Source organism: Drosophila suzukii, chromosome 3 (assembly GCF_043229965.1).
Source record: "Drosophila suzukii chromosome 3, CBGP_Dsuzu_IsoJpt1.0, whole genome shotgun sequence".
Classification (NCBI taxonomy): Eukaryota; Metazoa; Arthropoda; class Insecta; order Diptera; family Drosophilidae; genus Drosophila; species Drosophila suzukii.
This window is the reverse complement of record NC_092082.1, coordinates 77,215,547-77,241,075: the sequence shown is the minus strand read 5'-3', so window position 1 is coordinate 77,241,075 and position 25,529 is coordinate 77,215,547. Positions and strand designations below refer to the sequence as shown.

Sequence of the window (25,529 nt, the reverse complement as noted above, 5' to 3'; positions counted from 1 at the left end):
TGCCGCGGCGTAACACTTTGTTGGTTTTTAATTAAGGAGTTGAATGAAAATCAAAATTAAAGTGATTTATGCCAAAGATAAATGCGTACAGAAAAATGTCAGCGCTTTAATTATAAACAAATAAGAGGGCAACGAAGCCACAGCTAGCGTAAACAAATAATTAAGAGCAGGTTCTGAAGTTCTGAAGTCACTGGAGGGTCGAATTTTATTCAAAAACATTTATGTCAATATTTACCCCCGACACAAGGATGTCAACCGATAGTCTAAGCTGGCGCTTTCTTGACGAGTCCTTGAGCATATCGCGGCACTCTGGTTTCCAGTGTTTACCCAAACCGCAAAGCTTTTCTCATAGAGTTGGTGGTGAAGGAACCCGCCCGATGTCCTGTCAGCGATAATGTCACACATGATTGCTCCTGGGTGAATGGCACATTGTGCCCTCGGTCTGTGTGAGTTTCTAATTAAAAATGTAAAACATTTACTTTTGTCAACGGTTTGGCGGTATCTAAATTGAATACACATTTGTGGGTGACATTTCCCTTTTGGCTTTTGCGCTTTGAGGGGGTTAACAAGGTCTGCTTTTTCAATTAAACAGGCTGAAAATGAATATAAAAAAATAAAATAAATCCTTTTTGATGCCTCCTGTGAGGATTGAACTCACGACCCCTGGTTTACAAGACCAGTGCTCTGCCACTGAGCTAAAGAGGCTCACATGAACTACCTGAAAAATAACCAAAATATTAGTTACCCCATCAGTCAGAAATATTTAATATTTTGCATCTTATCACAGCATACTTCATGGACTGATATTTAGATAAAATCTATTCGAGCCTTATCAAGTTTTGTTTACGAAAATGTTCAGGTACTATGTGTTAATTAAACACTGTTCAATCATCTAAGTGTAGCTCAATTTCTAAGTGTTTTTTATCTAACTCTTACTTTTAATTTAAAATTACACTTGGCAAATTAAATAAGAATTTCAATGTTGATGTCTTTAATAATTTCCATAAATGTATTATTTGTCAAATGTGTGGTAACAATTAAGAACGAAATGCTATGATTTTGAACTCTCTCTATTAATATCTCATTCACAATATCATCTCTCTATTTAACCATAAACTCAAACTTAAAGTGTTGAAAAAATGGTTAGGCAAACCAAAACAGGTTTTGCCTCGCTTAATCCTTCCAGACGAATGCGTTGAAATTATTTATTATGACGCAACTCTTTTTCCCGGCCGCAGAGCAACGTGTTCGCTTTATCTCCTGTCCAAAAGAGCCAAGGGGTCTCGACTGGCATCCGCTAACGATAAAACGATACTCCATGAAACCCAACCACCCACTCGACGGGAAATCAAAAAACAAAACTGGAACCTTTCCCAGTTAAGCCCCCGATAAAGAGCTTTAAAAGGTGGGCACCAAGAGCAGGACAATTTGGGTAATCTGAATGTTCAGTTAGCGCAACTTCAAAGGACACAAAATCTGCTCATGCGGCAAAATCGAATAAATGGACAATATTACAGGATAATTCCTTAAAGAGAATGAAAAATGGGGATTAACTTTAAATCGAAAGAAGGTCAGCTTCCGCCTTTTATTCAAATTTAATTGAAAGGGAATGGGGATGGGATATAGGTATATTTGTCGATATCATTTTGCAACCCTGTTGCAGTGGATACAAATGCCATCACTAGATGGCCAATACGATTGCAGTTATCGACTTTTACTTGACATTTCAGAAAGGGAATTACAAGCGAAAAATATTTTAAGTGCTCTATTGCAAAGACTTAAACCTACAACTTTAGTGAAATTGAAAAGACACAATGCCCGTGGACCAAGTGATCATCTCGTACAGGCGCTGCCGCAGCTTTATCAATGTCCTGCTGCTCAGGTCGATGAACCTGTTCCAGCCTGTCCTGGTGAAAAGTCCCAGTGAGAAGCTGGTGGTCAGTGCCAATGGGATCTGCTGGACCGAGCAGAACTTGGAGTACCGCATCATGGTTAGTGAGTTCTTCGATATAGCCATTAGGAACGAGTACGGCGAGGTGCCCTACACCCTGGTTGAGAAGGAGGGCAACAACCTAGCCTGTGGCCTCTCTCTCCGGCGCATTAGGCACCTGGCTCTGGACGAGCGCACTGTTCATGTGGAGCAGGGGGATCTACTCCTGCGAATTGACCCAACTACGCCGTGCTCCCTGCACTGCAGCAATTGTGCGAACAAGGTCATTGGCGAGAGTCAGTATCTCCGGATCAGGGAGGTTCCCATGACTACCATGATTCCGCAGAACTACTTCTGCGCCCGCAGCAAGCTCGCAGTGTATCCCACCGAGGAGGAGCTCTTCTACGGCCTCAACTACTTGGTCATCTCCATCGGTCTGCTGGGCATCGGGGTCACAACCAACCAAGATCATGGTAGCATTCAGTGCTCCCGTTGCAAGCAATTAGTGGGCGAATATTTAGGCCGACGTGTGGCCGTGCAGCTCTACGCGGATGCCCTGCGTCTGGTGACCACCGATTCTCCATTCGAGTTCAAGGAGATCTTTGGCCACATCACACCCACCCAAATGATGATCCGCTTGATGCACGACGCCGACCCCTTTAATATGGAGAAGACTCGCCTCTTCCTCAAAACCGTGCGTCCGGATGGTCAGTTGCAGCACCTGCACCTGCACGTGGACAGCAATCAAATCCACATTCTGCGCTCCGAACTGGACAATTCCGACCAGGAGATAAAGTCCAAAGCTGATTTGGCCACGGAGGAGGACACCAGCAGCGAGAGTGACTTCGATATGATGTTGAGCGACTCAAGCAGCAGCAGCATTAATCCACAAACAGGCGATGACTCAATCAATCGCATTGATCCAATTCCGAAGCCAGAAGCTGCTGAGCCCCAGAAATCTGTAAAATATTTGAAACTACGTGGCTTTTGTGGCTTTCGCCTGAAGTATCTATTCTCGGGATCTGATGCCGATCTGAATGAAAACTACGATGCCACCAGTTCGTGGCGCGACCAGGGAATCCGCGAGCTTCGCATCTCATATTCGATGATGGTGGACCTGATGAGCGAGTTCAATGCCTACGAGCGTGTGGCGGCCGCCCTGGAGATGAATCCACCACCCATCAAGTCCACTTATCCCCGTCTCACTTACATAATCTTCGAGCCCGACGAGGAGTTCTATGCCAGGCAGGAGCAAATTACAAAAATCGCCGGTTAAATAGCCAGTTTCATTAGAATTCAACGCGCTCAATAAAAGCAAGATATCATTATCAACCATTTCAATATTATCCATCAAAAGTTTTTTATTTCTAGAACTTCCTGATAGAACTTTCCCCTAACAACTTTATGGTGCTTTTCATTCAGCCCATAAAAATTATATATAAAAGTATATTTGTCTCTGGTTTATCTCTGGTCTTTTAAAAGATCTTCAATTTAAAAAAAATTAACTTTCATTGTATTTGAACATTGATAAGTAAAGAGTGTAAAGGGCACCCTTTTCGTCTGCCTTAAAAAATATAATTGCTATTATCCTGTCGCGTACCCCATAAAATGTTCCCCAAATTTACATTAACCCTTCCCCTTCAGGGTAATTTCCTTAACATTTTTACAAGTTTCTTAACTCTCTCAGTCAGAGATTCACGGCATATTTTCTTAATTGTCTTATTGTTGGTAATTAGTACAGATTTAATTGCGGAAACCCTTATAAATTTTCTAGACAACCGATGCGGTTTATGGTTAAACTCCCCCTGGAGAAAGCCAGGACTGACCACATCATTAATCGTTGGCTGGTTAACGAAAAACAATTTGTCCAAATAACAATTAGGGCCAGGCCAACAACAAGTAAAGCACCCTCAGGAAAGGACACTCCAACGCCCACCCGGCAGGAGGGGGAATCAGGAATTGGGAATCAGGATCGGGATCAGGGGAATCGTTAACAGCGTTTGACGGCTGACAGTTGGCTAATGAAAATCCGAGGGAGTGAAAGTGTCCAAGGATGTGACGCAACTTGATTAATGATTGCACAGATTTCAAAAATTTCTTCTCTTTCCAGTTTAAATTTCTCTTTAATTCGGGAATGTTGGGTTCTGCAAAATCCATTCATTATGTATTCCCTGTCCATTATCCTACATGCACTTTGTTGCATTGTTCAAAGTGGGTTTCAGCTGTTTTCTCTGCTTTTTGGCTGGCACAACAATGAGTTTCAGTTTGGGATACGAAATAATTCGTTGGCAGGTGGATAGAAGTGCCTAATGGTCTGTGCCCCATTGTTGCGCAGGCTTTTGTGGTTTTGGATCTATTACATAGTGTGTACTTCGTACCTCACTCCCTAGGAACCTTTCTAAATTAAGAAAGTGCATAGAGGTTATCGCATTTCTTATTTAAGGGCGCAATATACAGCAATTGCCAATAATTAACATAATGAAACCATAAATTGCGCTAGTTGAAGAAAGTCCAATGACACTGCCAGTGGGGGAAAAGTTTCTAGAGAAAGCATGCGAAATTAATATCAACGCAACGCCCCATAAATTAATTTGAAATGCACTTGATGCCTGGGTCTCTAACAGATCTCTCGGCTAAAAGATATATATTTATCTTTTGGGAGGGAGAGTGAAAGTAAGTGTCCCCCTAGAAAGCCTGTCCATATGGCCGGACCTGAACGCCCTTTCACTCGCTCCACTTGTTAATTACGAAGATGTATGCGTGTCGCGCACCACAGACCAATTAACCCCCATTATGGTCAGCTGAGGGACAGCTCTTAACACCCCACACTCGTCCTGGTCCTGGGGTCAAGTTCTGGTCCAAATAGAGGGGGCCGGTAATTAAGATTTCCACGAGCAGCCAGCACACATCCGTGGCGAGACGCAAAACAAACTCATTCCAGAGGGGCCAAATTGCTTTATGATGTTGCAGATTATGATAATGAACGATGCCATCTGGACTTGCACTTGGTACATTGACCAGGGCTATGTTGACACTTTAAGTGATTTAATGTTATTGTTTTTCCCATCGCCCACGCACCCCAAAACGATAGCAGAAAATACAAAAGATGGGATTATTACTATATTAAAAGGGAGACTAGAACCAAAATTATTAACAATCCAGTCGCCATTTTTAAACTATTACTCATTCCAATTGAAAGGTTTCAATAAAATTGATTTTCGCTTATCATTTTTGGGCATCGATTTATATATGTGGCTATACATTTTTGCCAGTTTATTGACACAATTGCCAACAAATAAGTCCCCCAACTCCAGGCCACCGAGAATGCTGATTGCACATCTCTGATTCCCATCCCAACTCCCACTTTTCACCAGATTTTCCACCTCCCCAGCGAACTGCGAGTGTGAACTGCCATTGAAATGTTTTTGATTGGAAAAAATTTAATTTCCTATACGCTTCACTCTGCTTATCGCGCTTGCATTGTGCTTCAAATTCGACAGAAAAAAAATTGTTGCCAATTTTTTCGCCACACTGCTGGCAGCAGGATTTTAAATGTAAATCAAGTATTGGCCTGGCGGATATCTAAACTGTTTTCTCTCACCGCATATGTTGTACACAAAACCTCAAACCACAATTAATCAAGGCAAACGCTCTTGACAGCAAAAAATTCATTGGCACTTTTTTTTTCTAGACTTTTCGTAAAAAGTTTCACATTGGCAGTGCAGAGCTTCAATTACGATTTTTCGATTTGTTGTGCGAAAAAGAGGATTCCCACTGCCAATGAACGTTCATTAAACGCTCTCCTTATAGCCAAACCGAGCTATATTTTTACCTCTGTTTTGGTTGGCATTCAAACACACTCGTTTCACTCGTTCGCCGTCAGTCCTTTGTCCCTGGAACAATGGCGGAACCGCAGAGAGCCGGCGCAGAAGAGTGAAATTCATTTTTTCCATTAAATCGAGTCGTTGATTGTGCATGAAGTGAGGAGGCGCAAATGTCAGGGCTCTTCGGTTAGATGGGGGCGCTACGATACTTGGATAGGTTGCCGCTGTCGAGGAATACGGCGCCACCTTCACCCCGGTGAATCGCATCGACATCCGAGTCCCACGGGTCCTGGTTACGAAGAGTTCCCGGAAGTTGGATGCTCTTACTTGGGTGGTATTTTCATCAAAGCAGGAAATCTACATTGTAGTATTTTTGTAGTATATATAAAACTATAAATATACATTTGTTTGTAAATCAGATTTTAATTTAATGTCAATGGCCAATTTTTTATTAGTATTATGAAAACACATAGTTTTTGAAAATATTTTAAACATTTGCTAAAATGATAGCTGTGTCTTTTTAAAGAATTATTATTTTTAAGAAATTAGGAGAGCAACAATCGAAAGACAGAAATATTGTTTTCCCAGTTTTTCATTGAAATTTTGAATTCAGATTGATGGTCCTAAAAATGTTTCGCCTTTTAAATACCTTATAAAAATCAATTGCAATGTTTCAAAATATTCCACAGAGCATTTCCCATTCGTGTTCATCTACAGTTTGTGGTCCATTTCGAAAAACTTTTTCGCTCGAAATTCGATACACTTGCAAATGGCTTTTTGACAAACAATGACATGGACCGACTCACCTACAATTGCGAAGACATTTCTTGGCTTTCTTTTTTCCTTTATCTCAACTCGCTTTTGTGGTTCTCCCCCCGACGAGAAACGCATTTGCAAATGAATTGCTTATTGACAGTTTGATGGAACGATTCCCTGGCTGCCAATTGTCGATTTTTCAGACTTTTGTTATTCTTTAATTAAACGATTTGCCCGGCAGAGAAAAAACAAAATGTACAACTGAAAGGGATTAATTTTGTCAGGAATGAGCTAGTCAGAGTTTAAAAAAAATATTCTTTAAAAGTGCACTGCATGTAGCATACTTTTAGTAGCTAACGATACCAAAAAACACATTAATATTCATTATTCATCTTGCCATTAAGAGGCACTTTCGAGTTTAAAACTCATCCGAAAGTCAGTTCCGGCTGATTGCATTTTGCAGGACCCTCGACATGCCATGCGACATTTCCCGTATCATGGCTATGCCACTAATTGAAGTCGCCTCCAGCAATTAACAACTTGCCCGGCTGCTCATGTATGCAAAATCCATTAAATCACTTAAAAGGAGGAGAGCAGCACATTTGAAACCACTTGCAGAGCAAATGACACATAATATGACTACAAAACAGTTGCCGCGGAGATGTGCAGGAGTCGGGAAAATCGCAGGACACGCACTCGAAAGCTGGGCCCGCCCTTTCCGATGTCGATGATAATGTAACAACACTCAACCTCTTGGCGAAGGCAAAAAAATGGGTTTTTCAAACAGCAAAAGGGTTGGTCATGCCTTAAAAGAATCGGAGGTGGGGCAAATGAAATTGTCACAGGCACAAATTTAATTACATCAGCTGGGAAGAGGCATCAGATGTGTGTGTTCCAAAGCTTAAAGCTGCCCATAAATTCAGGTGACTCCCCAAAGCTCAGCCCCTTCCGAAAACACTCCCCCTTATGTAACTGCTCATCAACTGTCAAAATTGAAATTCCAAAAAATGTCACAAAATTTGACATGTACAAAAAGAACTCCCGATAATTCACATACGTATGCGTGTTGAAATATGTCAAGCATGAAGAACTGATAAGCTGGAAGTAGGTTTCGGTTGGGTTAGATGAGGAAGTTCTAAAAAATCATCAAATTCATGTGGCATACTTTTGGGCCGCACAACCAGTAACAGTCAACTATAGAAATAGAACATCCCCAGAAGTTTTAATTTACAAATAACAAATACACCTGCTTCCCATCCAGCACCCCATTTTCAATTAGCCTAAAACCCAGCCACTAAAAGTGATGAAAAAATGAACTGTTTAATGCCTTTTATCCCACTCATAATTCGCATAATGACAGAACATCTTCCCGTTCCCCTGGCAGTCCGGTAATTTGGCCAGCCGACTTTGGCAAAGAGCAAACAACAGACGCAGCTGACCACTCCCGGATGCACTTCAACTTTCCACCCTGTTGCGTAAAATCAATGGCCAGGACACCGAAAACCCGGACGGATTCGGATACGGATGGGATGTAGGTGGAGATGGAGATGGATCTGGATCTCCCTCGTCGATGTTGACGCCACACGACCGTCGCGTCGTCGCGTTCGAATTGTTGCAAAAGTGCGAAACCGCAAATGTTAAACGCAACACACAAGTCAATTCCGCAACCCACCCAAAAAGCCAAGCCAAACCAACCGAACCCACGGTGACAACCGCAACCAGGCCACAAAGCTCTTCAATTTGCTTGCCATCTATTATGGTAGCTCATTGTGGGATTACCGCAGACCCTGAGCCCACACCCGAGTCCAAACCTCGTAAACCCACCCCCACCCTATGTGGAAACCCGGATCTCGGAGGCCGCACCACCAACGCGTTGCGCCTGGTCGGTGAGGAATTGCTAATAAAAAGGGTGGAAAATCCACTTTGCTATGGCATTTGATTTTGATTTTTTTCGACTCATGGGACAGACGACTTTTGATGGAAAGGGGGACAGTGTTCGAGAACTGGCAGATAAAGTTGAAGGTACAGGACTTGATGACTTTTAATGTCAACGGATAAGTAGGTACAACTTGGCACTTCAAATTAACAACTTTATTTTAACTATTTTAAGTTAACACTTATAATATTACCAAAGTTAATATAATTTATATACGATTTTTATTCAATCAATAGTGCTTTACGCATTTCATTGTATTTTTATGACAATAGTATTGGTAATAGGGTATTGTTTCGTAATCGTAGCTATAACTACATATTTTAAATATTCCATGAGTTCTAACGAAGTTCTTGACAATTATACAGAGTAGTTAAATAATAATAATCTCAATCCCCATAAAAACTTCAAAGAGCATCACAAAGGCTGAATAATTACTTCAGCCAAATCCGCAGTAAAAGTCAAAGTGAATAACCGAAGCTTCTTCAATTGACCAATAAAACCGTCAAAAGCTAATACCATCTGCACAATGTGAACACTCACCGAGACGTTGATGATTATGAGAGACCGATTTTGGAGGGGAATAGCAGGGATAAGCGAACAAAGAAACGGCCTCCAGCTGGGCAACTTTTGTGCAGGTCTTACAGGATTACACTCGATTACAGGATACATTACAAGTTCGACGGGTGGCCAGGCACCGGCTCGCCCGCTGGGAATGATCAATCAAGTCTCCGGGAAAACGACGAATTTTCATGCCATTTCTGGCTGACTGAGCACGGTCAGTTTCCAGTTCCATTATAATCACAGAGAAGCCCAATGTTAATTATGAAATTGCGCTTCGGTTCTCTGGACTCTGGTTAGCTGGGTAAACAAGTAATTCTCCAGCTATATCAAAGAATGTTTTGCATGGCGGACAGAGCAATTTCGACAGTTCTGAGCTTAATGAAAACCGGAAATCCACTTGCTTCCCATCATCATCTGGACTTCTCTCCCCTGCCCAAGAATCATTGCGTGCTATTACATTTGTACGGGGCGAGCCTGTCTGGAGATCTGTTTACTTTAGTACTTGCCATCCATTTTTTGTGTTCCTTTTTAGGCGATTAATTAATGCAATTAATCTGCTGGCTGTATACAAGACTCAGTACTCCTTTGGCTGCACTTGATGGAGTTGTTTGGGGGCGCACTTGTATTCCCCGTTCGGGGAATGAGTGTAAATAAATGGTTAAGATTAAGTTGAGATTATTGCTAATCAAGGAATTCATTAAGCCCATAAGAAGAGACATACAGAAACAAGACAAGCCCGCAAATATCCCTGTTTATATGTGTGCTGTTCATATGTATTAACAATAAAATATATCTTTGAGTTACATTCAATTTTTTTATTATTTCGAGGTTTTAAAGAACTTTTTGAGACAATCACTTTTTTGATATAAACATTTCCTAACTCTGATCTTTGAAAATATGAGGAACTTAAATTGATACAATATTGGAACATATTTTTGAGATTTTGAAAAACATTTTTTATAAAATTGAAAGAATGGGAAAGGGTAACTTTTAACGTTATGAATATTTTCTATGCGACTTACGTAAACTAAAGCGCGATGCAACACTTTGTTGCATTGAACTATCCTCTTTATCTCTGTCATCCTTGCGTATTTTGGACATCATCTTAAAGTAATTAGCTATGATCAGATCGACTCTTGGTCCCGAAGAGGTGCATGCCAGTTCCTTTTCACATCGCGAAACTACATTCGTGAGCAGACCTCCAGAGCGATAGAACATAATATTAATTTCTCGTTTGACCCACTTGCAAATTTCTTGGTGGGTGTATGGTTCGAAAAATCCACTAAGCACGTAGAAGGACTCATATGTCTCGCTCAGCTTCCGCAACTGAAGCTCACCGATCTTGGGTATATCCAGGTGAGGTCGCCTTATAATATGGTATGGGTCATACTGTTCCGAAAAATTGTAGAAACGAACAGCCGGCCAATCGAGGCTCAGAAGAGTGTTGTAGAGCTCCTTGGGATGTCCGAGGATGCCGTGGGATATGTCAACCAGGCAGAGTTGCGATCCCGGCACAATATACTCCAGTTCCATCGTGGCGATGCGCAAATCGGAACCCCTGTACTTCCGCTCCCCTATCCACAGAATGGGCAGATCCTCCTCCGGAACGAGTTTCAACTCCTGGATCAGTGGAGATTCCTGGATTCGGTAATTCCGGTTCTTTTTGTTCCTCCCATAGAGAAGACTTCGCTCTGCCTCCGTAAAGGTGAGGTATTCAGGACTTGCGGTAACAAAGTGTTCCGATCGGAAAAGTCTATTCATCTCCATTTCAATGACATAGTACGCCCTGCGATGCATGCAGATCCAGACCATTTGGATGGCCACGGCCAGAAACTGTTCATGAAAGTACTTATCGCGGATCGTGGCTGAAATGTTGGAAATGGGCTTCATGTGATAGAACTTGGCCATGTTGCCCTCGCCCCCGATGATGAGGCAGTAATTCCTGGCCACGAGCATACGATACTGACTTAGATAAACGGAGAAGGTTCGTTTCATCTCATTAGTCTCCTCACTCTGAACTTGACCCATCGAACCTGCAAGTTCATCACGCCGAATCAGGACAAACTCAACCAGGCGTAAATAGTACTCAAAATATATAATCAACGCATGGATCACGTAGAGCACCTCCTGCTCGTGCATGAATTCCACGAATCTGTAAGATAGGAACTCCTTGGGCATCAGGTAGAGCACCAAATTCCTTATATCTGAGATCACTATGACATCACTGTTGTTGCTTTTCTGGCGCACATACTCCTGCCGGAAGATGAGCTCCTCCTCCTGATCCATGGTGCGCAAGAACTTGTAGCCATTTGTGGTGATATACCGCTCCCGAGCGTTCTCCAGATCGTTATGTGCCTCGAAGTGGAGGCAGTCCTTCGCCGAATCCCACGACCACTTTCCACTGTAGTACTTTGGGGCATAGTTATCTATATGAACGCGCTTCATTGCGGTTCGGTTAGTATAAATGTACACAAGTTTTAAGTCAAAAGTTGTAAGAAATCGGTGTTGATGTGACTACTGTACTTTGAGTTGTGTCAAATTTTCTAAAGCCTCATCTGAAATTAATCCAAATGGTAATGTGACTATGATTGATTGTAGGATTCATTTCAATAATCTTAAAGTTGTAATTAGTAATCTTCCAAATTACTTTAGTGAGCTGTTAAAAAATCAAATCTATAACAACCCTAAATAGTTTTTCAAATTACTTTGGTATGATATAAACATAAACCATCAAAGGAACCAGATGAAATAGCAAAAACGAAATGGCTCAGTGGTATTCATGACACTCAGCGATTGGAACTTGAACAAATTACCATATTAATTGCTACTAATTAAAAATTCATTAAAACACTGCACTGTGGCTATGGAAGAGAGCAAAAGCCAGGCCAGACCGGAGCCAAATCGGGCAATTTATTATGTTTTGTCATCTCGGTCGACAGGAGCCCGTGTGCGCAAATGATAATAATAAACATTTTCATTTTCAAAATTTCCGCACTTTTATCGCTGCGGAATCAATGAGTTCGAGTTCATAATGGCCCACCTCCCCACTCATTTTCCATTCGATATCTGTGTGTACTTTCAATTAGAAGCCAACTCCAGGCCATAACTTACCAACTAAAATATGCAAAAACATTGTTTCCCTGCTGAAAGTTTCAATCGCATCGATGTGTAGTCCTGTGGCTCTGTGTGGCTGTAATTATGAGCTCAACGAGTCCAGAACCCCGCCCTTTATAGAGCATCCCTTTCCCCCACACAATCACCTGTAACATCTGTGTGCCCTGTGCTGCTGGGTCGGTGTCTATTCAAGCCATAAATTCCGGCCGTGTGGCACATTAATTAATTTGGTTTTGTGCGCCATTTCAAAAAGGATTATTTACCACAGTCCTGTGCTTATATGTAGGGATGTAATGGAACTGTGCCTGCTTCCCTAAGTGAGTTGTCACATGTGATGGGACAATTATCTTAAATGAATTTCGAAGAATTAAAACTGAAAACATTTCTTTTCTAAAAATAAATTTGAAATAAATTATAATCCCAACTATGAAGAAATGGATTCAGGGCTATAATATCTAAACTTTTTTATTGCGTCATGTTGTTTGTAAACCCTATATTACTTATTTTAAAATTAATATTTGGTAGATGGGCATCTATTTTCGTAATATTTTTTTAAGAGGTTTTTGATCTTCCGGTAACACTTTGTTTTATATTTATATCTTCTTATAGCACCGCCCTCCAAAGGAAAGCACTCCGTAGCATCTGCGCAACAGCCAACTTTGTGACATTATATAATCTAATGAACAGAAATTAATTTACAATAATAATAACTCAACTAACGCGAAACGTCGGGGAAGAGTTACCAAATTGAAGGACCCACACCCCGGGGAACGGTTTTGTTTTACGATGGCAGCAGTCGCTGCTATTCCGCTTCTACCTCGGCTTAGCTCTCTTTGAAAGAGTTTCCGCTTACAATTTGCATAAAATTCGTTGGAAAACTCCACACAGATGATGGCGTTAATAAGCGGGAGTCCAATTTTAGTGGGTGGATTGGGAAATGGGGGAGGCTTACCTGTTGCCCGGGCCTTCGATTCCGAACCGCTGCGGCTGGGTAAATGGATCGCCCTGTGAAACCCGGTAATTGTGTGTAATTAAATCCAACTCTGTAAAACAAATGACAACACTTTGTAGACAGACAGCTGGAGTAGGAGTTGTGGTGTGGGTGGTGGCTTGTGGCCAAAGGATGGAGGATGGTCTGCGGTTACTTTGAGGTTGCCAGGACACAACCCTTTACCCTCGGCTCGCTTTTTGGCAGCGTCTTGTCTTAATTATGTAGCGTGAATAATTTTTGCTCTTTGTGCGGATTCTGTTCACGAGTCATTGATATTATTTAAATTTCGAGTTCCAAGGGAGACACTTTCGGTTTAATTAGTGAACATTTTATTTGTGCCTTCGGTGTGGGATAATGCAATTAATATTGCTAGAACACCAAAGGAAGTCTTTTGGTTTTAACTCTTCCTTTAAGATAAATTTATTAAGGCTCTGTACATATAAAAACAAATTCCATTTCAATTACTTTGGCGCCACATTTCATTAGCAGTTAGGAAAACAGTAGCAACCGCATAGTTGCAAACATTTTTTACCCATATTGTGTGACCATTTCAGGTTTTGTTTTTTTCCAGATTGTGTTCTGTAACTTTTTTATTTGCGTCTGTGGTAGCATCGGTCTGTCCTCAGATATTGTTGGTTTGCCGGATTGTTGGTTTCATTCAAAGAATGCTTCTGACAATAATTTGCGGTGCCAGCAAAAAGCATTTTGAAGTGCTAACAGAAAGTGGTTGGGAGGAGAACTAGAACTAGACAGTGGATCGATTTTTACACAGTTTTACTATTGGCCTGGTGAAAATGTGGTCGCTGATTGTTGGCAGTCTGAAACTGAAACCACCAAAAACCAGCTAAACCAAATGTTGCTGCCGTGGTTGCAACCGATGTTGGTTTTGCAGCTGTCGTTGTTTGTTTTTGCGTGGGTGTCGCAACTGATTGCGTACAATTCGAAAGTTGCAAAATTTGCATTTAATTTGATTGAGCTTGCTCCAAAGTGTTTACAAGTCAAAGAAGGTGCTAATGAGTGAACAACAAAGTGGCGAGAAGTTGTGGGCGTTTTGCAATGTTGGTGTTGCTAATAGTATTACTTATAGAGCTGTCTGTGTACTAAACTGGGAGAATATCCATTCCAAAACTGCTGTTATAATAATAACATCAAGAAATATGTTCACATTTTCCTATCTTTATAACCCTTTTTTAGCTGCAAATACTGTTTCAGAAACGATTACGTTATCTCCTGGCCACAGCGACCTGGTCGAGTGTCGTAATTAACCTTGGCGCAATGTGTGAAAACAAGAAAGGGGGCGAATGGGTTGCGACTAATCCTGAAATATTATTTTTGGCAGTAGTAAAGATGCTTAATGGTTTATTTTCAATTTACGGCCAACAGCTCGCCAAACGAACAATTAAAAGGGCTCTTAGGCTTTCCTCGTCCCACCAAAAACGCTTCCGGAAATGTTTCCGAATCATTTGCATATGAATTTTCAACCTTTACGCCTCTAGTTGAGCATTCAAATTACTGTTATTATTATTTTCACTCATATGGGGAGTGCTAAAAAGGGGCCAGAGGACGAGGGTTGAGCGGTAAGCATTAAAAAGCCAGCACGACCTTTGGCTGGGAGCACTTCCGTTCTCGGATTTTATTTCTATTAGAGGGCCGACAGGGCCGCTTATCGTGGTTACACACCCATCTAGTCATATAGAAATGTATGTGTGTAGCCACTTCTGAACCCACTGCCAAGGTCCCTGCTCGGGCGCCAAAAAGGTTAAAATTATAATTTGCGGCTTCTGCTTTATTACCCGCCACCCGCCACACACACATTGTACGTTTTAAGGCCAAACAAAGTTCGGCATTTTTGGCAAGCCGCGACCACAATGTTGACACGCTTAATTTCTTGGCCACATTCATAGCACTTGTTTACATCGTTCTAACCAAATCCCAGCCCAATCCCTCTCCTCAAAATGGATCCAAAGACAAAGGGGATTTTTAATGGCTTTTTTGGCGCTTTGGCTTATCAGCGGCGGATATCCTTGGAAGGTTGTGGCTTGCCACAAAACAAATAAAGGTTACTTTGCCACTAAACAACTCGCATGCTGCTCTTTCGCTCACTGTTTATTTTGCTCGTGTTTGCCCCATGAAAGTGTAAAGTTTTCCCAGTTGTTCGAGGATAAAGCGCGAGATAAGCCCGCCTCGGTTTGAATTATTTCGTTGGTTTTCCTGTCCGCCAGGAAAGTCTGCAGTTTTCCCGATGGTTTGGGGTCACAGATGAAGGTGATGTAGGGTTACCTGGCTTAACTTCTTTAAACTGATGCAGACATATGAGACTTTACTCTACCTAACTAACATATACTAATTATTTTTATACCCGTTACTCGTAGAGTAAAAGGGTATACTAGATTCGTCGGAAAGTATGTAACAGGCAGAAGGAAGCGTTTCCGACCCCACAAAGTATATATATTCTTGATCAGGATCACTAGCCGAGTCGATCTAGCCATGTCCGTCTGTCCGTCTGTCCGGATGAACGCTGAGATCTCGGAAACTATGGGAGCTAGGCTATTGAGATTTGGCGTGCAGATTCCTGAGCTTCTTACGCAGCGCAAGTTTGTTTCAGCACAGTGTCACGCACACTCTAACGCCCACAAACCGCCCAAAACTGTGGCTCCTACAGTTTTGATGCTAGAATAAAAATTTTAACTGAAATGTATTGTTCTCATCAATACCTATCGATTGACCCAAAAAAAAGTTTTCCACGCCCACTTTAACGCCCACAAACCGCGAAAACCTGTGACGCCCACAATTTTCATGCTAGATAAAAAATTTTAACTGAAATGTATTGGTCTCGTCGATACCTATCGATTGATCCAAAAAAAAATTTGCCACGCCCACTCTAACGCCCATAACGCTTAAATCTGTATACCGCCGGTAGGTGGCGCATTTTAATCTCTCTTTGCTGCTTGCATATCTCCATATAGCTGAGTAACGGGTATCTGATAGTCGAGGCACTCGACTATAGCGTTCTTCCTTGTTTCATATCGGCTAGTCTTACATTTTTGAACTTAGATGTATTCCCTCGGAAATAACTGTTATCCCTTACAGAACTGCTCTGCAAATTATAAAATCCCTCCATCACACCCAAGAATAACAAATTGTCAGCACATAAGATGGCATTTAATCTTCAACAAATTGCCGAGACACTTGTACAGACAGCTTAAATAAATAGTACGCCTTCGTCAGTCGACTGGAGGTACCCATTCCCCTTTTCCAGATACTTCAGAGGGCAATCTGTCAGAGCTGGAAGAAACTGAAATACGCATCGTGTTATGCTGGAAATCTTTGCTAAATCGTTTTTTATTTTCCCTCCTCCACCGATGGTTGGTGAATTTGCATTTTAACTCAATAAATTCACTTTGCATGCTGCAGAGTCGAGTGGAGAGCACGAATTCAACGGTGTTGTGCCCTATAAATCTGTTAGAGTCTAACGACTACAAGCTTCTGACTGGGGGAATCCAACTTCGGAGTACAGCCCGCGGCAGCTCAGTCATTTCCCAGCTACTGATTTGCTGGCTTATGGGATTACAGCAAGTGTGAGTGGATAAATAACTCACACCCAGCGATCCACCTCGCATCTTCTATGGCGTATCTTGGCTTACCTTTTGTCGCCGCCTTGGCCAAAATCTGGTTTGGGAGGCGATATTTGCGTTATTTACGATTATTTACAATTTCACAATTTACATGTGCCAACTTTTTGAGACTGCCTGTGCCCCTCCTTGCCACGCCCCCCCTGGTGTCTTACAAGCGACAACATCCTTCGCCTTGTATCTTGATATGTTGATTCTACCCGGCCTGCCCTTCTCCACTTTTATTTATATCACAATTACTCGGTTTTAGCTTGGGGATTTGCCATGTTGTTTAGTGGCGGGTAAACTGTTTACCCAAAGGTTGGATGGAGGTTCAGGAATCTATCTTAGAAGATGTTTGGGATGTGGATTATGGGATAGATAGATTGCGAAAAATAAATATTCCAATTTTAAGATCATAATTATTTTTCCTTTTTTTATATTGTTGCATTTATTGAACAAAGTATTATACCAGCTCTTTGATTTCATTTAAAATATGTTTGTGGTGTGGTTTATGGGATAGATAAATTGAAAAAATTATATATTCCAATTTCAAGATTATAACATCGTTCACATTTTTACATCGTTTTTTACAACCTCTTTAATGACATTTAAAAGATGTTTGTGGTGTGTATTATGGTTTAAAAAGATTGCAAAAATAAGTATTCCAATTTTCCTTTCTTATTTGTTAAAAATCGTATTTTAACAATATTTTTTACAATCTCTTTGGTTGCATTTAAATGAAACTCTTTCCGATCTGTTTATGGATTGGCTTAATTCGCACATTTGGCTGGCCCTCTGCGGTCCGTACCAATTGTATTTATTGCACAATAAGCCGAGAGCAATTATATAAAGCACACACAACACATTGTCCCAAATCGGAGGACCCCATGCCAGGCGCAACCACCTCGGCACCACCAGGTCCACAAATACCCACTCAGTCCAGCGGTTCCAGCACATTTACACTTTCTGCAGCCTGGTAAAATTTATGCACTGCTGCGATATTTGGCCGGCGGCATTTTGATTATTGAACCGAACCCGAACCCAAATCGCAGACCCAGGCCCGATTCCAGTGCAAGCTGCAGAGAAACTTCTGTGCGGATTGTGGCTGCAACCACCAGAGTTTGCAACTAATTGAATTATTAGCGGGTTAGCAGGCTGGGATATTGGGAATGCCGGGCTGTCTGAAACCCATGGCTCGTTCTCTGGAATTATTGTTGTTTGGTGGTTGACAAGGATCAGTGCCGACGCCTTATTTGTGTTCTTGCTCATTGCACCGGACCCCGAATCCCTGCCCTTCTCTGCCCTGCCCTCCCATTGACCTGTCTCTGCCGAAAAACCCAAGGCCCTTGGGCAGTGGGTGGCCCAGCTTGGGCAACCTCTAACAAGCGGGTGTTGTGATTCAGATTCGGACTCAGATTGGGTTCGGTTGGGTTTCTGGGCTCTGGTTTTCCACTGGGAGTGACTCCGGAACGCCCTGCCCCGCGGCATTCGGCCCACTCTTCCCACTCGGCGACATGTGCACACGTATTGTTCTTGTAAATCATTGATTAATTCTTACGTTTGCATATGATTAGGAAAACTTGTCGGGGGGATAACCGGAAAAGATTTTCCATTTGCATTTTGACTTTTGAGGTTGCGGTGGTGGTGGATGGTCTGAACATGAACCGCCAGTTAAGGTCATAACCGGCAATTAGTTTTATGGTGGGTGATGCGACCTCACAGCAATTTGAGGGTAACCACAGGTTAAGAACAGAACAGAAAAGGGAATACAAATTATGTTATAATCACACTGATTTTATAGTTCCACAGAATGCGTAAAGTAACCTCTTATTAAAAACCTCATTCTTCTTGAAAATATATATTTTTTAAAGTTTTGCTTCTCCCGAACCACACTCTATAAAAATCTGACCGTGACATGAACCAACCCTTCTGTTATCAACCATCAACAAGCAAGTTCGTGTTCGGATCAAAGTCACACTTTCCTGACACTGAGGGTTCTGATTTCCCTCTCATCAGTCGAATGTCACGCGTGTCAGACTGCCAACAATGACCAGATATGTCCATACTTACTTATATGCAATGTTTAATATCCATGTGACACACTCACTCCTTGCAGACATGAAACTTTTCAATGGAAACTTGGTATCTGAGTGGGCAAAGTTTGCTTACTTTGTGCAAACTTTCGACCACGACCACAATGCAGAATGCACTGAATTTTCATAAACTTTGACACTTTGGCTTCTCGAGCCTCAAACTTGGGCATTGGCAAGCACATCGAGCAATGTGGGTAAGGTGCATACTTATATATATATACTCATAAAACACCCAAAGGACCAAAAACTAGAGCAGACTTCTGCTTTCAGGCGAAGGAAAATGTCCTGCGCTTCCGCACAATTAGTTTGCTCCCTGGCAAGTCGACACAACCCATTCCCCGCCAGTCTTTCCGATGGCAATTTGCAAGGTGCTAAACGCAGCCTGGGAACAACAACAAATCACTTAGCCCTAATGGCTTATGCTGAAAACGGGAAGGGGGCTGCATTTAACCAAAAAACCTCAAGCAGTTAAGCGTCACAGAAGGAGCTGTCAAATGGTTGTCTTTTCTTGACAGCCAACCAGTAAGAAAATGTGTATTTGGAAAACGAAGTTTGGAATACCCTTATAGAGCGTTGATTTTCCCGAAAACTGTTGGAATATCCTGATCCTTACTATATCTGGTTTCTTTATCAAAAATATTATATTATCTTCGTTATACCCTTAATGAAAGATTAAGTTATCAGACATTCTTATATTACCATGTTCCTTACATCAAAGAGAAGTACTTGTTTAGTAAGCCTTATAAGATAGTCAACCTACCCATTCCTGAAAAAGAGAAACCCTGAAACTGGAGCGTTGCACGATGCTGCCAAAGACTGAACTCAACTGACAGCTCCAGTCCCTTCCCTTCCCCAAAACCCTCTATATAATGAGCGACCCAATTAAGCAAAGTGAGTGTCGGTGAGAGAGATGCATATGAACCAGAGAACAATTGAACAATGTGCAGCAAGCAATTTACCAAGAAACCTGCCACACCAACCAGGCATCATAAAAGGCCATATAAAGATGATACCAAGACGAAGCAAGGGAAATTGACTTCCTTACACGAAGGAAGAAAGCGTTAAAAGAGGGCGCTTAACTGCTTTATTGATATCATAAACGTTTGTTTACTCAGAAAAACAGATACATTAAAAATGGCTTGTGAAGTAAGCTAAGAAATAAAATGAACTTTAGATATAAAATCCCTAGAGAATTACAACCTGCTAACAATTGAGATCTTGGACATTTTTTAATTACTACTAATTACTAATAAACTTTATTTGCCTATTTGTTAAGTTATAGATCAATCCCAAGATTAGTTTTATGTATTCAGTTAGATCAAAAATATTACGATTAGTATTTTAAGTGATAATTTTTCAGCTTTCCAATTTATCAAGTTTAATAATTGTAATAATATCAAAGATAATTAATTAATTAAATAAAATTCATCAACCATAGCGACTTTTCTCCAACATATAATTTGAATTACGTTTTTCCTCCCTTTTACTAACAAATTCCAGATGCTTCCCATGTCAATCCATTTAGTGAAATCAAACTTAGCTACTTCTCCCTCGTCACCACAACATGTGCTTGCAATTTAGCCTTCGCCGATCAATTGCAAATAGGTTGTCCGGTTGTCTGGCTGCCATTTGTTTATTAGATTTGTCAATGCAACAGTTTTTTTGCTCTTTTTTCTTTTCGGGCAATTGTGGGAGGACGTAAAAATCATTGGAATTGCAAATGGATGGCTGTGGGAGAGCGAAAAAATGGCAAAAACTTTTGGGCACGACAAATGCGCCCTCGAACTTGCCGGCGGTGTCACATGCAGGCGATGCGTATAAATTAGAGCCGCCATCGAGAGGCCATTGTACGGCATCTTAAATGTCAAATGTGACACCCCAGCACACCCAGCTCGCCCCAGCTTTTTGGCCTTTGTCCAGTGCACCTGAAGAGGCTGAGGCACTCGGGACATTTGACTCAAACTGCCGGCGAAAACAATAAATTTCCCTTTTGCAGGCCAGCAAAAAAGAGGACTTGTACATGGAACTACTCATTGTGAGGACAACGAGGGGCGGTCATCACAGGGAGGGGGACAGCAAAAATGATGACCACTGGACGCACGGGTGAGCATTCACATACACATTCCCATTCGCCCAGGTCCATTGCCATCATTCTATTGCATAAAAAACAGCGTTACGGCCAAGGAACAAGTTGGCTGGCTAATAAAAAAGAGGAAGGGCAGGAAAGGGAAACCCGGGGACAAACCTGTTTCAAATGCATCGAAGGGGATCCCAAAAATGTGCCCGGGGGAGGTCACCATTATGCCCAGGTTGAGGGTGTTTAAGCGGAAAAGGTAAGTGCCATTGATGTGGCTGCTGCTAGGGCTTTTAGTCAATATCTCAGGCATTTTGCCATTTTTCTTCATTTTTTAGCACTACGGACATATGGGTAGTTACCCGGAAGTTAAGCTGTTGTTTATGTGTCATAATAAATCATGTTCAATGCACACGAAACAATTCCAACTAAGTGGGTAATGGAAAAGACTAACGGAGACTTTGTTTCCTTGTTCCTGAAATGGCAGAATCGAATAATTTTCATAAAGCTGCTGATTAAATGAAGTGAGCAACAGGAGTTTTTTGCAACGTAATCTTAATATTTCATAGTATTATATACTTACATAAATATATTATACTTTTATAACTAAATTACAAGAAATTTAAACACTAGCAATACGAACTAAGGCTACGAGGATTTGAAGAAATCATATCCTCAACCAGTCGTATAAAGACCATTATCCACCACTATGAGAGCTCCCCAAAACATTCTAAAAATTGGTTAATGTATTCACATAAACGCACCCGCAAATCCCAGGTGACTTTTTTTAAACGCTTCTAAATGCAAATAAAAGAAGTCTCTTAAAAAATTATTCAGCCCACACTTGACGGGGAGGCGACAGGGGACAACCTCCGGAATGGAATGGAAAAATAAATGTGTTAATGTTCGCCCCGAAACGCTTTTCGAATTCATGTCAGTTTCGGTTTCATGAGGTAACGAAATTCACAAATTCGCGGTGGGTGATTGTGTGGAGGGGCACGCGTGTCACTTACAGTGATTCACTGGGAATGGGAATGGGATCCCCCGGGGGAAAGGTTGAGGAAAAGAAGACAGTCTATCCACCACAAATGGCATCTACGTGTTCTGGGCCCAGCAAAATTGGGGAAACAACCTCTGACAAGAATATTTCTTTATATATCTGCAGTTGTAAATATTGCAATTAAAACAAATATTTATTGAAACTCATTTAAGCGTGGCCAGCTGTTATGTACCTTCAGGTTTACTTAACCGGTCCCAAGTTCAAGGTTTAATAAACAGTTCTTATGTTATATAAATATTTCGTACGAATTAAAAACACTTCAGTTTCGAATGTGAATATGTCAACGCGCCGTCATTTCGGGATTGCCTTACTCTTATGTAGTATGAGCTTGGGTTATAACTACAGGCTCATAGAAAACCATGAAGATTGTAAAACATGTCCAGCGCGAAATAAGGGAATACCATTCGAAGAACCGCGTTTGAATAATCAGCAACGAGACTTTTATAACGTCCATGATATACCCAGAAGACATAACTTCAACTCCAATGAAAATGAAATAAAATCTGAAAACTGGTTTTTCAGGATTTTTAACATAAGAACCGTAAACCATGAAATCCCAGGAAATGACGAAAATAAGCAAACGGATGGATTTGCAAAGCGCCTACTTGACTTCTTCAGGTCGAGCCCTATAATGGGGGATCCTTTACAACAGCATAAAAACGAGCCAAAAATCCTTTTTATATTAAGGAAAAATCCTCATCCAGAAGAACACCACATAGTAAAAAGGGATCCTATACCATACAATTTCATGTGATCAAGTTAAAGCCTAATAAATTGTTATATCATATTTTTCATTAACATTTTTCAGCATACGTTTCCGACACCCTCGTCAAATCCATCTTACATAGTTATTAAGATCTATTACCCCTAATTAGGAAAACTTTGTAAAAACACATGTTCCCAGAGATATGGCAATAAATCAAATTATTTTCCACTAAATTGCTGGGGTTTTAAACTTTGAGCCACATTGAAGAGATTTTCAGCCATAAATAATTTTCTCATATGAAAAACCTTTCTTATACCACTTGATTGCGGTTTGAAAGAGCCCCCATTCCATCTGCACTCCCACCATAAAAAATTATATTATATGCATGACCCCAAATTAATCTAGCGAAACCTCTTCCATTTTGCTACAAGCTTCAACCCCTGTTCAAAAGGACATCAAAGCCAGTGAAGGATGACAAACGAAGTTATTTGAATATGACCGTAAATGTCATATGAGAACAAATTAAATTTGGCTTATGGAGCTGGCCAGCAGCTTCAAAAATAAAAAAACATACAATTTTATGGCTCTAAGCTTTTATGTCAACGGCATCAAGGTCTCTGCAGTTGTTAAAAAGAAGTACAAAAGTTCAAATGGATATTAAGGTTCTTTATAAATACCTATAACATAACTTATAGTGGCTATCTTGCATAGCATAAATATAAAAAATATTCAATAAAGTCAAATGATAAAAAAAATTTATAGATTATTTTTTAAAGCTATTTTTAGCTGCAAAACTTTCCCTAAGAATTAATTTAAATTTAACTGCGTTTTTTTTGCATTCACGTCGAAATTTGCAGCTTGCCAACTTCTTTGCAATATGTTGTCGCCAGAAGTGAATCGAAATTATGCAAAAATAACAAGAAAGAAAAAGTGGAGAACAAAAGTAAGAAATAGAAACAGAATTTCATTTGCATTGCGAAATTTTGGCTCAGGCGGTGTCCAATTCAGATCCAGACACTTTTGCACAGCCAAAAATAAACTCATTCGCATGCAGTTGGCGTTTCGCAAAGTGGATATTGATATTTTGTTCTTAAATTTTGTTATTTATGTGGTGAATGGGGTGTGTGGGCGGGAAATGTTGAGGAAACCCCTCTCTCGGAAAACTAAAATAAACGAAACAGAAGTTTAGAATTTGCAGCGGACAAAGTAGCAAATTTAACGCGACATTGTCTGGGACGCAGGACTCTCGGTGTGGATCCTCCCCTTATTTTGTTTTTTTTTTAGTTCATTGGGGGTGTGTGTCCTTTGCCCATTGACATTCAAGTCATGTGTCAGAGCAGAGGCCGATGCTTAACTCTGACAGACCAAACCCCGAAAAGTTTGCCCATAAATTGTGGCAAAAAACCAAAATGTTTCAACACATTGAAAGGAAAACCTTGTTCGACACAGGCACTTGAAATTTTTCAATTGCCTGCAAATTTATTTTAAGAGAGCGTGAAATTTATGATTGACAAATTGAATTTGAGAATTGAGCAACATTTTTGAATAATATTGTTTGGTATTGGGGTTATAGAAGGGCAGAGAATATTGAATAATATTTGCTTGGGTACTCTTTAAGAACTATTTTTTACCCCTGCAAAAAATGAAGCCATAAAAATGATAAATGATCCTTCAATCGTTCTGCCTCATCATATCGCACGGAAGTTGGCAATTCGTCAGGGCTTCGAATTGTTTGACCAGTAAACTAGCCTGCAGGACATTCGGCTGAACCGCCTCTTAAAGCCCAGTCAACAGAGCTTTTTTTCCTATATTGTTTCGGCATAAAAATCACTAAACACTCCATAAACAAAACCATTAAATGTGCCCCCATTAGTGGAGGGAATTTCTGAAGTCAAAATAAAATACAGAACACAGTTTTTTATCATTTTTATGACCGCCTTGAGTATGTGGGCGTAATGGTATAAATCTTCATGTTTATAAATCAGAACTCGAGTCGGTGCCCCAAGGGATTTTCGCGGAAATTGGGGGGGCTACGATTGCAGAAATTAATACAACTATGTGTTAGGTGTTTTTTTAGTAGTGTTATTAAAGTCTGGGGATATATTAAATTTAATTATTTGTTTATTTCCGATATACTAGGCTATATTTTCACCTTCCTTGTAAGTTTTTTTTGAAAAGCAACATATGATTACCATTGACCTTAAGCTCCTATCCATTTTTTTTCATTTCCCTTCAAAACTGTCTCACAAAGAAAATCAAATCTGCAATGTTAGAGATTTTTCTAATATGCAAATAATTTGCTGGCCAAATAGCAACCAACTGTGACCCGGCAGATGACAATGACACTGCCAACGCCCTCGAACGGAACCCATAAGGAATGCGAGTCGCCGGGATCCGTAAAAAGTCAAGTCGAGAACAATGCCATCCGAGGCCTACTTGCACTTGTAAGGAAGTTCCGCCTCATTTTATGAATATCTGTATATCCCCTTTTCGGCCACATTTGCGGAAGACACGCGGTTGACAGCTGTGGTCGCCGTGGTCCTGGTAAATAGTCCTCCTCCTCACTCACATCCTCATCCTGATTCTGATTCTGGTCCGGATGCCACGGAGTGGTGGCTCTTGCCCCGGCTCAAACTTTGACTCCGGTGATGCGTGGCCATTGTGCGCATTTGACGTTTGGTTTATTAATCAGTTTGGCCTGCGGCCATGGACCGACCATCGTCACAATTTTCCACAAATGAATAATTTTTGTACAACAGAAAATATGAAGCAGAAGCCAAAAAGGCAAACCCACACAGAAAATGTGTCACACAAGGGGACTTGCTTGCATACACTTTTATTTAGCTGGGTAATATTATTTTTAGGAGAGC

General features: G+C 41.0%; 3 protein-coding genes and 1 non-coding gene across 4 annotated transcripts; 2 read left to right on the top strand and 2 right to left on the bottom strand.

Moving 5' to 3' along the window:
* Window positions 1–633: 633 nt before the first annotated feature.
* On the bottom strand, window positions 634–705 carry TRNAT-UGU (transfer RNA threonine (anticodon UGU)). The gene has a single exon. It is a non-coding gene; the product is annotated as a tRNA-Thr (tRNA).
* Window positions 706–1,700: 995 nt separating this feature from the next.
* Window positions 1,701–3,276, top strand: LOC118877868 (uncharacterized). Its single transcript, XM_036818191.3, has one exon. The coding sequence runs from the start codon at window positions 1,815–1,817 to the stop codon at window positions 3,204–3,206; it is 1,392 nt and encodes a 463-aa protein (XP_036674086.3). The 5' UTR covers window positions 1,701–1,814; the 3' UTR covers window positions 3,207–3,276.
* A 6,525-nt stretch (window positions 3,277–9,801) lies between these two features.
* LOC108019255 (protein phosphatase 1 regulatory subunit 36-like) lies at window positions 9,802–11,456 on the bottom strand. Its single transcript, XM_017087054.4, has one exon. The coding sequence runs from the start codon at window positions 11,450–11,452 to the stop codon at window positions 10,004–10,006; it is 1,449 nt and encodes a 482-aa protein (XP_016942543.4). The 5' UTR covers window positions 11,453–11,456; the 3' UTR covers window positions 9,802–10,003.
* Window positions 11,457–22,204: 10,748 nt separating this feature from the next.
* Window positions 22,205–22,892, top strand: Sgsf (Salivary gland-derived secreted factor). The gene has a single exon (XM_036817927.3). The coding sequence runs from the start codon at window positions 22,231–22,233 to the stop codon at window positions 22,705–22,707; it is 477 nt and encodes a 158-aa protein (XP_036673822.3). The 5' UTR covers window positions 22,205–22,230; the 3' UTR covers window positions 22,708–22,892.
* Window positions 22,893–25,529: the final 2,637 nt, after the last annotated feature.